The sequence below is a fragment of the Anguilla rostrata genome, chromosome 11 (genome assembly GCF_018555375.3).
Source record: "Anguilla rostrata isolate EN2019 chromosome 11, ASM1855537v3, whole genome shotgun sequence".
NCBI classification, from domain to species: domain Eukaryota; kingdom Metazoa; phylum Chordata; class Actinopteri; order Anguilliformes; family Anguillidae; genus Anguilla; species Anguilla rostrata.
In genome coordinates, this window is record NC_057943.1 from 12691489 (window position 1) to 12704912 (window position 13424).

General features: G+C 46.0%; 1 protein-coding gene across 2 annotated transcripts in view; it reads right to left on the reverse strand.

Moving 5' to 3' along the window:
- Positions 1-13424, reverse strand: part of LOC135233958 (ephrin type-B receptor 2-like) — a 130703-nt gene that overhangs the window by 30365 nt on the left and 86914 nt on the right. For both annotated transcript variants that reach the window (XM_064297971.1, XM_064297970.1), the window contains exons 4-5: positions 2171-2326; positions 501-836 (exon numbers count right to left, since the gene is read on the reverse strand). In XM_064297971.1, the coding sequence (XP_064154041.1) occupies positions 501-836; positions 2171-2326 (492 nt within the window). The remainder of the gene's footprint in view (positions 1-500; positions 837-2170; positions 2327-13424) is intronic.

Here is a 13424-nt window from a genome sequence, read left to right on the forward strand (position 1 = left end):
CATGAATATATGAGCGCCGCACAGTCAAACAGCCCCAAACGCGGCTGGAGGTGGAGATCTGGAGTTACAAGACAGCACTTACCGCCAAACAGGCATGTTTCACAGAAAATTGACAATAATAATCATTTGAAGGAGAATTTTCTTCCATTGTGAAATAACGGTCATCTGAACAAGCCCATCTTAAAACCCCCAATTGAGCTGCTATGCCACATGCAGCAAGAACCAGGTGGACAGGATTCAAAGTTGGACTGGCTTTTGCCAAGAATGTTTCTGCCAATTAATTGTTTTTAACAACTAAAAGTAAAATAGCTTGAAACAGCCCCCACACACACATGCACACACACACACACGTCTGTATGCATGTATGTACGGCTGGTACTAAGTACAGTCGACAAGGGCAGTCAGCATCCATGGCACCAAACAAAGGGGGAAAGATGCGGACCCCATCTCCATACCCCCCTACACTGCCCCCGCCCCCGTCGATGAGGGAGGCCACTCACCGGCCTGGTTGGTGGTGATGTTGACGGAGGAGTACTGCGGGGAGTAGGGGCTCTGGTCCGAGACGCCGTTGACGGCCTGGATCTCGAAGGTGTACTGCGTGTGGGCCAGCAGGTCGCTGATGTAGACGCGCGGCTCGATCAGGCCCAGCTGGCGCGGGACGAACTGCACGTTGTCCCCGCAGCGCGTGCAGGCCCCGCGCCCCGTCCCGCAGCTCTTGCAGATGATGTTGTAGACCACGTCCTCCCGGCCGCCCATCTCCCGCGGCGACGTCCACTCCAGCATCAGGGACGTCTCGTTGACGCTGGAGATCACGCTCTGCGGCGCGGAGGGGATCGCTGGAAGAGAGACGCCCGGCGTGAACGCACCGTCGCCATCTCAGGGTGTTATGCAAGGGTGTGAATAGCAGAGCTGTTCCATTTGGGGCAGGCCTCTGCACCCTTGCTTATAAAATCATCAGGAGAACTGAAAGGTTTGGATTTTCGGACACAATGTCACACTACAGATAAAGATTGTGTGCCTGTGCTGAACTGAATTTTTTTCTTCCCCACTTGCGTATTTTGGGAAACGCATCAATACAAATCATACGTGTATTTAAATAATTGAAACAATTAAGTTAGAGTGACTGACTCACTAATCCTCCAGTTTGATATGATCTGAAGAGATCAACCTGAAGCTAAGCAGTCTTCAAAAAGAGATCATCAACAAGTATTGGCACAGAAAAGGTAGACCCTTTCCAGCATCGATCCCACAAATCCAGTTTGATTTTAACATTTAAGAAGCATGAAAAGTGTGGATTTAGTTATTTCAGAGGCATCACAGTGAGGTCAGACTCAGGCCTGAAATCACTGTGTACAGTTCAGGTTCTCCTGGACATCTCGCTCTCCATAAATCCAGTACTGTCGATAACAGACAGTAAGGCATTTTGTCACGTCTTCCTTTTGCATCTTGTGACTCACCTCAACAGCCCCTCTCGTAACCCACCAGGGGATTTTGACGCACCGTAGGGAATGTCGGCCATTTCTTGGATTAAGCACAGTCTTACTCGGTCTCTGAGGCACACTGCTTTTAAAACAGTGGTGTGGTGTTTGCTAATGCACAGCGGCAGCAGACACAAACACACAAATCACTGCCTCTCTTCTGCTTATTAATGACTTAATACCTTCAGGGTGGAGTTCTTATTCTTATATTGTGGAGTCACCCCAAGACGTTTAATAAATGTACATATTGTGGGGCAGAAGTGACCCATGTGCAGTCCCTAATTTAGCAGATCTCTCCCACTTCAAATAGTATAGCTTTTCAGCCATTCACGAAGCCCATGTGTGGAATGGCCAAATTGTTGTACTTTTTTGAGTTCCACACCCTCCCTCTTGTCTGTCCACCTACCCCTCATCCAACCCTTCCCATCTCCACAATGCATCTTATAGGGAAAGAGTTATACATAAAAATAAATTAATAAATAAAATAACATTTTTCTGAATTAGCATAATAGTTACTTTTATTCTGCTCCCCTTCACATATGGTGTAAAACCACCAATATATTTGACACGCCGATCACGCTCCTCCCTATCAGGTTGCCCTGGCACTGATCCATATTTTCAGGAGGAGCGTTGCCATGGCAACGCTGATTGGCATGCAGACGGTGGTTGTGATTGGAGGGGGCGGTACTTACTGGTGCAGGGCATCTGGAAAGGGTCCGAGTCGGTGCGGTAGTAGCCGGTGCGGCAGACGCAGCTGGTGGCGCCTTCGTTGGTGGTGCGGCTGTTGATGGGACACTGGAGGCAAGGCTGGTCTCCCTGGGATGGCTTGAAGAAGCCAGAGGGGCAAGCTGAAACCATAGGAGAGGGGGAGGGGGGGTGGGGGGGGTGCTGGTTAGAATATATCACCGATCAGAGAGAGCCAATCAAACCCAGGGGGTGGGCACAAGCGTAAAATGTGTGACAGCCAACACAACAGTTATGTGCTTCCAGATGGGATATGAGTCACATCTGCACAGATTCAACACTCATCTGGATAGCATTTCCCATTCACAGAGCTGATCTGCACAGATTCAACATGAATCCAGTCAACTGTCGCGGACAATGTGACCAGTCTTTAGTGGATCTTAGAATCTGCGGCATCGCTGTGTGCGGTATAGCAGCTCAGCTTGACTGCGCAACTGCATGCAATTTCAGCCAGATCACATTCGTGGGTTTGGAATCCCAAGTTGGTCCTGGAGAGAATTTACAGAACCTCAGCTAAACTGTTTCAGGCAAAACATGACTGCATAACAAGATACGTGAAACTGTAAGCAATTCACATTGCACTGGATAAGAGCATTACCAGCAAGGTTAGAACAAGTTTTATCTTGTATGTTCAATATTCTGACTGTTGGTCCAAACTATAGTTTTTAGTTGGTGCTCAAAGAAATCTAATGTCTCCTAACGGGGAGTGAGAAAAGAACCTAAACACGTAAGAGGGGGGATAATTAGATGCAACTGGCGGCCCCTGAAGAGACATCGCTGGTGCTGCAGTAACAAAGTGCTCACTTCTGTTTACATGGCAGAGAAGCCCATCACCTCGGGCATAATCTCATCTTCACCTCAGGTACCCTCCGTCTCTCCACCACCACCACTTTGGATTCCTTCCCAGAATTCTCCGGGGTGGCGGCGGACACAATGTCGAGCGGTACATGTTGCAGAATCTTTGAGGAGTCGGGCCTCTCTGCCTCCAGCTCTGTTCTTTCCCGCAGTAAGAGCGATGCAGAGAACTGCAGCAGTCTCTGCGTGCTCCAGGTTTAAGCCGAGCATGAAAAATTCAGGCTCAGACATTACAGCAGCAAGCACAAGGGCTTGACCTTTCCCGACTTCAGTTTATGTCATCACCAAGCCAAGAAACCTCACACCAAGGCGTGTGCTCTCCAATTATTCATTTGCATACAAATGCAGGGCAACTGGTCGTGATTTACATTTTAACACATTGCCTAAATATAAAGCTAAACATTTAGTATGGTAATTAATGTTGCTTGCTGGGGCAGAGCAACACAGGACTAATTCCCCACCCCAAACACATTTGGACAGCTGTTTATCCACAATATTTTTGGGTCTAATGCATTTGCTTGTAATGGGTCTCCTCTCTGTCCTCCACAATGAATTTGCCTCTTCCAGAAATCCTGCTATTCACACAAACCCTGTTTACACCATATACATATTTTACAGAGAACCATTAGAAATCATCATATATAGTATGCGGAAAGCAAATAAACAGATCAATTCAAACAAATTGTTTGATAATTGCAAGTACAAATGAAAGGCTTCATTTTTAAACAAATAGTCATATATTAGTAACATTTTCAGATAAATAAACAGGTATTTATAATGGTAGTGCCAATGGTATTGTCCAGTGGTAATGACAATGCCAGTGGTAATGGTATGGCCCATTGTAATGTAGTGCCAGTGGTAAGGACAGTACCACTGGTAACGGTTAGGCTAATTTCAATCCCATATTTTTATTTTCTGACAACCCAGTGCACCGGAAAAATCTATTTGTCGGATGCCCATAACTTGCTGGCCTATAATACCACTGAAGGGTTCCAACACAGCCACACTGACCCACCATCTCCTCTCACTGTCCAGTCTGGCTCCCATAAGAGTAAATCTGTCCCACAAACAAAGCATTAGCAATAACTAAAAGGCCATTTAGGCCTGGTTTCTGAAACGTCATGGTAATTTACCCGACATTTATCATTTATCATAGATATTGACCTGAAGCTCAGAATTAATTATTCATCTGAAGTGTTCTGGGACAAAGCTCAATAGCCACTTTAAAAGACACCCCATAGAGACCACTTAGTTGGTCAAATAAAAGGTTTACAACACAGCACTGGAAGGTCCACTGAATTTATGAGTACTTGATCAGTCCAATCATACACGTTCATATATTCTCACAGAACTTTCTCCAAGTCCAAGCAGATTAACTGACCGCATGGGAAGGAAACTCTGAAGACCGTGGAATGACCACTGTATAACAGAAAGCACGAGAAAGTGAAATGCACACTTGCATTCAGGCTCAATTCCTGCTACAGCTCTAAAGGACTTTGAAAATATTAGCCTTGGCATGTTCTTTTCCCAGTAAGATTAATGCCAGAACAGGGGCTCTGTGCTAACAGGAATCTGAGGAACACACATTTTCATCTCACGGTGAATTAAACTCCAGAGTTATACAACGAGGTGTCGGACACAGCTCAGTGAAACGGGGCTGAGGGGGGAACACTTCTCCAGAAATGAGAGTGGGGGAGAAGGTGGGTGAGGGAAGGAGAGCGAGAAAGAGGGAATGGATGTGTGTGCCCGCTAGAGAATTCATTCAACACTTTTTTTCAACAATGTTTATTCAATTAAAACAGACACATTACTCTAATTTATTTCAAGGCCACTGTACAAGGGAAACATCAGGGGTGTGGAACTTGGAACAGGACCCAGGAAGTTGCATTGGTTGGGGGATGGGGGGGGGGTACAGTGTGCAAGAGGGATGAGGGGGTGGAGGATTTCAAAAGCTCTGTCTTTTACTCAGAGGGTCCATATGATATCTGCTCACTTCCAGATGGTTCCATCAGACCTGGGATGTAACTCTAAGCCCTTTGGCTCACCTGACAAAAATGTGGCATCCATGTTAAAGCCTCTGCTTTTGCTAGCCCTCAGACGGAAAGCGTCCCCGCGTTCCGGCAGAGCCCGTTTCGGGGAAAGGAGACGGGGAGAAGGCCAGAGGGTCCGTGCGCGCCCGCTGAAAACCGGGGAGTCACATCGCCGAGATTTAAACTGCCACCTGGCAGCTGTTAAACCCGCAAAATATATATTGCTTTCGATGTCGGTTAACAATCTCAGGCTGCACACTGCGACATTCTGTGACTTGCGCAGAAATTGAGTAAGCCACTCTAGAAATTTTGGGGGGGAAAAATGTTCAGGGTATTGTGTACTATACACCACTTATGTGAGCCCTGGTGGATTTAGTAAGCCATTTGAAAAAAATGAACAGCAACCGACTGAGTGAAATCCATACACAGCTGAAACGCCTCAAGAGCCCACAGCCACTGTAATTTGTGGCAGTACCTTTCACTTGAGCAGTGGTATCTGACATAATTCCCCCCATAAATTTTTGTATTTCTTTCAAAGTAATTTACTACCCGAGCAGGAGTCAGACCGGTTTGTGGGATTCTGGAAAACTCCGCCTTTTCTTATTTTTCTCCGGTTTCTCCCCAGAGCGGCCCGTTTGAAATATCAGCTCACTACTGGCACTTGCATGCTGTATTTATCAGGGAAACACATGAATCGGCACCAAAACTCACACTCAGACTTAGACTTGAAACAGAAAACGCTCATGAATAAATTTTAAATGTCTGTTTTGGGGGGCAAAAGGGGGTCCTACCTGGTGCCAGATAGGTGTACCTAACAGTGATGCAGATATAGAAATGAACACAGGCAGGACTGCCTGAATAAAACTGATTCAATAAAACTCACCAGTAAAAATGGAAAAGTATGTTGGCGCCAGAACTCTGTTAATACTCATGTTTTACTCCAGATAATGTACTCATTGTTCAACAGTTTCCAAAAACACTTCACTCAGGATGACACACAGTACTGTATGTTGTGGCTAGAGCAGGCTTTAATGCCTCTTTAATGGACTTGCCTATGTACAAGTCCATTTTCCCCATGGAAGTGCTGATAAAGTTATGTGCCTTTCAGAAAGCCCAGAGTGGAAGCAGGCTCTCTCTCTCTCTCCCTCTCTATTTCTATTTTTCTCTCTGTCTCCCTCTCCCTCCCTCTCAGTCTCCAGCCTTGCAGACAGTGAGAATAGTTCTTCCAGCTGTGCTCACTGTAGGTGCGGTGGCAGAAGCAGTGTGTGTGTGTGTGTAAACCCAAACAAAGACATGGCCTGGCATTTTATGAAGGCATTGTGCTGTATCCACCCCCTCCAGCAAACACACAGACACCGCACCAGACCAGACCTGTGAACAGCCACATTCCCTTTCCATGCCCAGCTGAAAACAGCCTAATCCCACTAAAGCCAGGTTTATTGAGCAAAATCCACCACCTGCACCCACCAAACAACACACACACACACACAAACACACACGCATACACATACACACACACTCCTTCATGCCTGGTATCCAGCATCCCAGCTCAACAAAATCATTCATTTTGTCTGAAAGCTACGACGACCACAGAGCTAACAGCCCCCACACTCACAGCCCCCCACAGCACACCCAATCAGCAGCGCCTCTGAATCCAGTGAAACCGCCAGCATCCAATCAGAGCACATTGACCACAGACCAGATAGACAAGAGATTTAACAGGGTACGTGTGTAAGGACCTGTGTACACGTGCACACATGCATGCGTGTATGTGTGTGTTTGTGTGCGATTATGTGTTTGGGTGTGTGTGTCTGAATGCGTGCATGTGTGTGTGCGTGAGTGTGTGTATGTGTGTGTGTGCATGTGTGCGTGTTTGTATATATGTGAGTGAGTTAGAGAGACAGGGATGGTGACAGTGTAAAAGAATAGGCAGAGGAAAGAAGATGCATATTCCAGGTTTTGTTAACACAGCAGAAGTCTGGGGCCTGCTGTGGCTCCATGTAAGTGACATTTAACAATAACACGGCATCCATCTCTGTCTACCTCTCTGCACTCATTTCAGCAATCACTTCTCAGCTGGAGCAGGAATAAGGGCAAGTGAGGATCATCTGGGTTCTGGGGAGAATCATGTCTTTGCAGACGTCTTGACAACACAGCAAACAAGAGGTAACCATTAAGAATCTGTCATGGGAAAAAGAAGGAGGGAGAACAGCCAATGTAAGGAATCTCCCTAACCTGCTGCTAAGAGGCACTGTGGTCACAGACTCATAAGCCAAGTGGTTGCTGGCTCAAATCTCAATTGAGGTACAGCCACTTTATTCTGAAGCTAAATGCAACACCTCCCCTGAAATAGTTCAGCAAGTGTGTCTTAGCTGTCTGCTGAAGGGAGTCAATTAGTTTAAATACCAGTGTCCTTATACTAAGTCTAATCATACAACCACACCTGCTCCATGACACATGAATGTCCTCTCTGTAACACAGCCACATCACTTCATAACACAGCCACATCCTCTCCATGACACAGCCATATTCTGTCCATCACACACCTGCGACCTCTCCAGCAGCGAATCACTGAAGCGCCAACAAAAAGACAAGGTCACCTGTTTGTGCGAAACGCCCCGCCCCGCCCCCCACCCACCTGCAGGGAGCACATCCCCTTTTGGCAGACCATAATCGGTCCTGAAAATTACATTAGAAGTCCAGGCTGCGCTCGCTAATTCAATCAAGGACAGCGTGAAAGCAATTAAGACAACTGGCGTCCCGATTACCGCGCGCGCGGGCGCAGATTGGATGTTTGTTCCGGCGCGCTTCCTCGTCTGACACAATTAACGGGCCGCTAATTCTGACGGCTCATGCAAGCGATGGGGTCCCGCCCTTCTCGCGCGGGTGACTGTCAGGAAGTTACTGTACCAGCCTAGCCAGAACACAGCGGGGTGGGGTGGGCATATTTGTGACTCACCCTGGGGAGGGTACAGGAGAGCAAAGCTCACTGGGAACGCTAAAGAGCAGGCAGTTCAGACTGATTCAGGTTGACTCATATCAGCCCATGAAGGAAATCATTTCCATCTTCTCCGTCATGCTGAGCACAAGGTACGCCGTGTTGTCTGCCAACAGTCTGCATGTACAGTGAACCCACCGCGTGTATCGAAGAGGAGGATAAAGGCGAAAAAATAAACAAGATCATGCCTTAAAATGGCTCCCATTTTTTAGTGACTTACACACAGGCCTAGTTTTATAATGATCACTCATCAGTAGATTGCTATCTATCTACTGTTACAAATATACAATGCATATTTGCAAAGAGATGCTCTACTGCCCTAGACACATAATACCTAGATGTCTTACATAAAATGGGATTCCTTTTGATTATGTAGAGCATGCACATATGAAGTTCAAGATGCCCAGTAGAGCGCACACTCAGCAGGTAGACAAGCGCTTCAAAGCAGAATGAGAGCAAGGCATCTGAGGCTGAGGCTATATTTTTATGCTTTTCGTTCTCTATTTGTAAAGCTTGTGAAGGATATAAGCTACATGCGTAGTCAGAATTTTGGTTCTAGGTTAACATGGTTAACTTGCACTAGAACTTTAGTGACACAGCACAGCTTCACTCACTGGTCTGGGAATGTTCTCAGCCAGATCTGGCACTATTGCCTGTGTTAATCAGATGAATGTAGTTATGTTTCTCCTACGCGGCAAGTCACTCTGAGCGTCGGCTTAATGAATGTAATGTAATGCAATTCTTCACGACCCCTAATGTGAGAGTAGCTGTCATGTGCCATTAATGGGTCCATCAACCATCAACCTTCTGCTCTGAACCAATCGCAGCTCTCTGTCGTGGATAATTATGGGTTCATGCTGAAGGAGCAAGTGATTGACAGAACCTAGTACAGAAGCTCCACCCACTTCTGGAATCATGAAGCGACATTCTCCCATCAGAAACATATTTTTTAATTTTAAGGGAGACAGGCACCCCGAAGGGCGACGGTTCAATTTCTGTAGCAGGCAGTTTCGTAGACGGCTGTCTCTTAGGAAGACCCTTGGGCTTAGGCATACCAGACCTGAGGCAATCCAACTTCCTGCCCCTGCAGCAGATGGCCTGGGTGTCCATATCTGTCGCCGCAAACCACAAAGCGACCATTAATCTCCATTACAGGCGGACTGTCACCCTGCCAGACCTGTCTGAAGGGTGACGGGTAACGGGACGGCAACCCAATCCCTGTGACAGGAAGGGCGGAGCTTCACGTCAGGGTTCTACTCGTCTGCAATAACCCAAGCCGTCCCGTCTCCGACGGCGGCAGCACAAGGTCAGCGGCTGGGGCGCCTGTCCACCGCGGTCACGTACGTGGTAGCTCAGACAGGTGAGGGACCGAGCGAGCCAATCGCAGGCCGAGTCGCCGCCACCGGAGCATCCTGAAGGTCACGGTCTCATCAAATTCCATAACACGGTATTATCACCTCAGGAAAAATCCGTATAGCTTTACTGTAAGCTGCAACAATAAAAACGAAAGAAAAAAAGAATGGATACTTTTTCCTGTAACTTGACACACTGCAGCTGCCGTTTCTTCAGGGGTGGTTTTTAGTCTTTATCTGAAAAAAGGACCAGGGAAAGGGTCAACCTCTGACTTCAAGCAGGACTAGAAAAGCTGTTTTTTTTCCCCTTAAGCTTCAGCTCAAGAGAAATGGGAAATGGAGCAAATGATCTCACGTAAGGATCTCAGTCACATTGTGAGGGAACAAAAAGAGATCACAGAACTGCATCCGACCCTAAAGGAAAACCTACCCCTCCTCCCAGCCTCCTGAGGGAATAGGATATTTTTCCCGTTTGAATTATTAACCCCAATGACATGGAAAGGGACAAGATATCTAGATATAAGACACAGCTTACTTTTGTGAAAAGTAGCCTCGGGGTGGGGGGTAGGGCGCAGGATGCATGTAGTGCGACTCCGATTTGGACACAGGCAGGGGTTTGCAGTGGTGTGGCTCATACGTTGCTTCAGGAGATGTTTCTTCTCTATCGTTCTTCATTCACAGCTCTTGATGGATGGGAGGGGGCTTAGGATCTTAAATCCACCGCCCGGACAGACACGTTCCACTGGAGCACTTTCTGGGTTTTGACTGCTGTTTCCAAAGCCAGACCACGCCCTTCAGTAGAAGGGTGGTTGGTTGCCTGGGCAACGAGAGATGTACCCGAGACCCCTGGCGTCCCACAGGTTTCCGGGGCGTGTAGCTCGCGACCCTCGGGCGCACCGGACAAGGGCTTCCTGAGAAACTCTGGTCACGTCCCTCTGCCATGCGTCGCTGCCGACAGTGCGTTTCACAACATGAAACACACACAGCAAACACAGCCCCAAGCAAAGCCACTCCCAGTGCTACCAAACAGGGCGAGGAGAGAGGGAATCGCACGGAATCTCTTTCCTTTGTTCCGTCTTATACAGAGCAGCTGTTTCACTGCTAACAACGCAGCACTTTACAGCAGCAAAGAATGTCTGTCTGAATCCTGCAGGATTATTCAGTCTTTGCCTGCAATTAAAACTGTCGAATCATGACTGATGTTTTCCAAGGCACGTTTCAAATCAGTGCAACTCCAGTCCTGGGTATTTAAATGGATGTGTGCTGTTTGTGTGAAATAGAACACAACTTCAAATACATGAATGGCTATGTATATATGGGAAATGCAGTATGTGAGTGTATATATATATATACAATGGATGAGTCTGTAACAAAATGGGATGTCTAGTCAAGGTCCAATTAGGAGATGCAATACCAGCTGTATTGAACGGTCACTAAAAACAAACTGCAAGAATGCACCGCACACACAGAATAAGGACAATGGCACATTATTTTCCTTGACAGCATGCACACGCTTAATAATACTGTGTGAAGCATACAAAATATGACTGCAGCTTGCGCCGTAGCAGAATCAAAGGATAATTTGAGGTGCCTATTTTCTGTTTGACAAAGGGGAGCAAGCGCCCGTCCTTTTAATAAAGCACAGGACTCCTACAGCACCGAGTCAATCTCAGGCACTCCCCAGGGTGGGTCCAGTTGACTGACAGGAAGTATAAAGGGGCTGTGTGACAGCAGGACAATGGGGGGGAACAGAGGGGCAACAGTGCTGGGGAGCAGCTGCTGCTCAATCCAGATTCCTGTTCCTATGTAGCATCCACCCCCCCTCCCACACACACACACACACACAGAGGCACGCACACACACACACTCGCACACACACACACACACACTCGCACACACACACACTCGCACACACGCACACACACACACACACACGCCCTTAATCACTCACACGTTCATTCACATATGTACATACACTCTCTCCCTCTCCCTCTCTGATCGCTCTCTCACAAACAGACTGGGAAAGAGATCTGTCGACTTGGAAAAGTTTAGCCATTTGCATGAAACTTGGCTTTGTCACTGCAGATGACATCATGCCATATTTCAGTAGGTTTAACTTTTGCCAGTACTTGACCCAAACCATATTCTTTGATTCATGGCCCACCCTCGTTAAAAAGGCAATTTGCCCATCCACGCCTCTCTCCTGAGCTTCAGACATTGCTGGTTCTAATTGTTACAGAACATATGCGGTTTATTCTGTGGGGTAAGACAGTGGTATAAGGATGAGCCCATGCATAAATACTCTTGGGAAAAGCTTAATGTTTATCCGCTTATTTCATGCAAAAAGTGAATATGGCACAGGAAGATGCAGTGTTCAGTGAGGCTGCCGGTTATTGGCCTCTCTACAAAGATATTTATCCAGTTTATCCAATACACTTATAAAAAATAATAAATCAACAGAGAGAAATACAATTTCTGTAACCAATCATACACCCTCCTGCTGCCAAATGCGAAGAGAGTCTATACGTCTCCGTAAACAGAGGAGTTCATGTGAAGATATTCTCAAACTCAAACTGTTTGAATGTGATTTCATTTGCAGGCCTATTTACAAAGGTAAAACACTGCATGTTAAATCTTTAAAGGGCAGCTTATAATTGCATTCCCGAAAGACCGTGAGCTTTCGATGTGAAGCTCGTGTCTAACATACTTAAACCAGATTGGAGCGTGTGTTTCTTGGAGGTGAATAACTCAAACTCAGAGAACTGAAGTCATGCTAACTCAGGAGTAGTGCAGTTTTAACATAAGATGGATCACAATAATGGCATAATAATTTGAAAACAGTGGAGACTTCACAACATTTGGGGACTTAGTACTTGAAAGTATCACCCAACACAATAATAGCAAAGCAGAACCCCTACTGGATTCAAATCAAGGTTACGTGCGTATGCTGGTACCAATCAAACTTAATGAGCACTCACATTAATTAGTCCTGGAATAGAGAAGCCATTCATTTTGCCAAGAAAGAAAATAAATCTGTCTTCAAGCAAAAAACCCTTTACTGCTTCCCTGCTGTTCCCATAATCCAGCTGCAGAGCACAATGATGATGATAATAATAATAATAATAATAATAATAACAACAATAATAATAATGTTATTATTTATTTTTTTGCACATGCTTTTTCACATTACATCCTTTAAGCTGTTGAAAGATATTTATTTATTTATTTATTTTAAAAGCAACTTTTCAAATTTACTTGGCCTTTATCTATCATTTATCCAGCCAGAGCAGCATACGGACTGAGACACATCAAATGTGTGTTTCATCTTCATCAGTCTGCGATCCTTCCACCCTTCTCCCTTATCTCTGATCCAGGCCCAACCCGGAGTCTAAGCAGATCTTTGGCTTAACATGACAGTATTTGGGATGAGGGACCTGTGCACATACAGAAACAAGAGCAACTACATTTCCGCATGACCTACTGACAGGTGTATAACACTTGCTTTGAGGAATGCAAGACTCTTGTAAGACATGCTTTCTGGTCACTCATGATCGTGTGTAGACAGTGTGTAGTGTGCAGGAACTGGTCTTGTAACCTAATGGTCACAGGTTAAATTTCCAAAGGAGAACACTGGACACTGCCATTGTACCCTTGAGCAAGGTACTTAATTTGCATTGCTTCAGTATATAATCCAGCTGTATAAATGGATCCAATGTAAATGCAATGTAAAAGGCTGTGTGTCTCTGGATAAGAGCATTTTCTAAATGTCTGTAATGATATGGGTACAACTCATTATGCATCACATGTAAAGTTTTTGGTCTTCCTGAGAATTTTAATGGTTTTAAAGTCTCTCTCTCCCTCCTACTTGGCTCTCATTCTCTCTCTCTCTTTCCATCTATGAAAAGCAGAGTCCAAAGGCCTTTCCAGCAAAGAGTCTCACTCCTCAGTCTAATGCAGTCATTGTTAC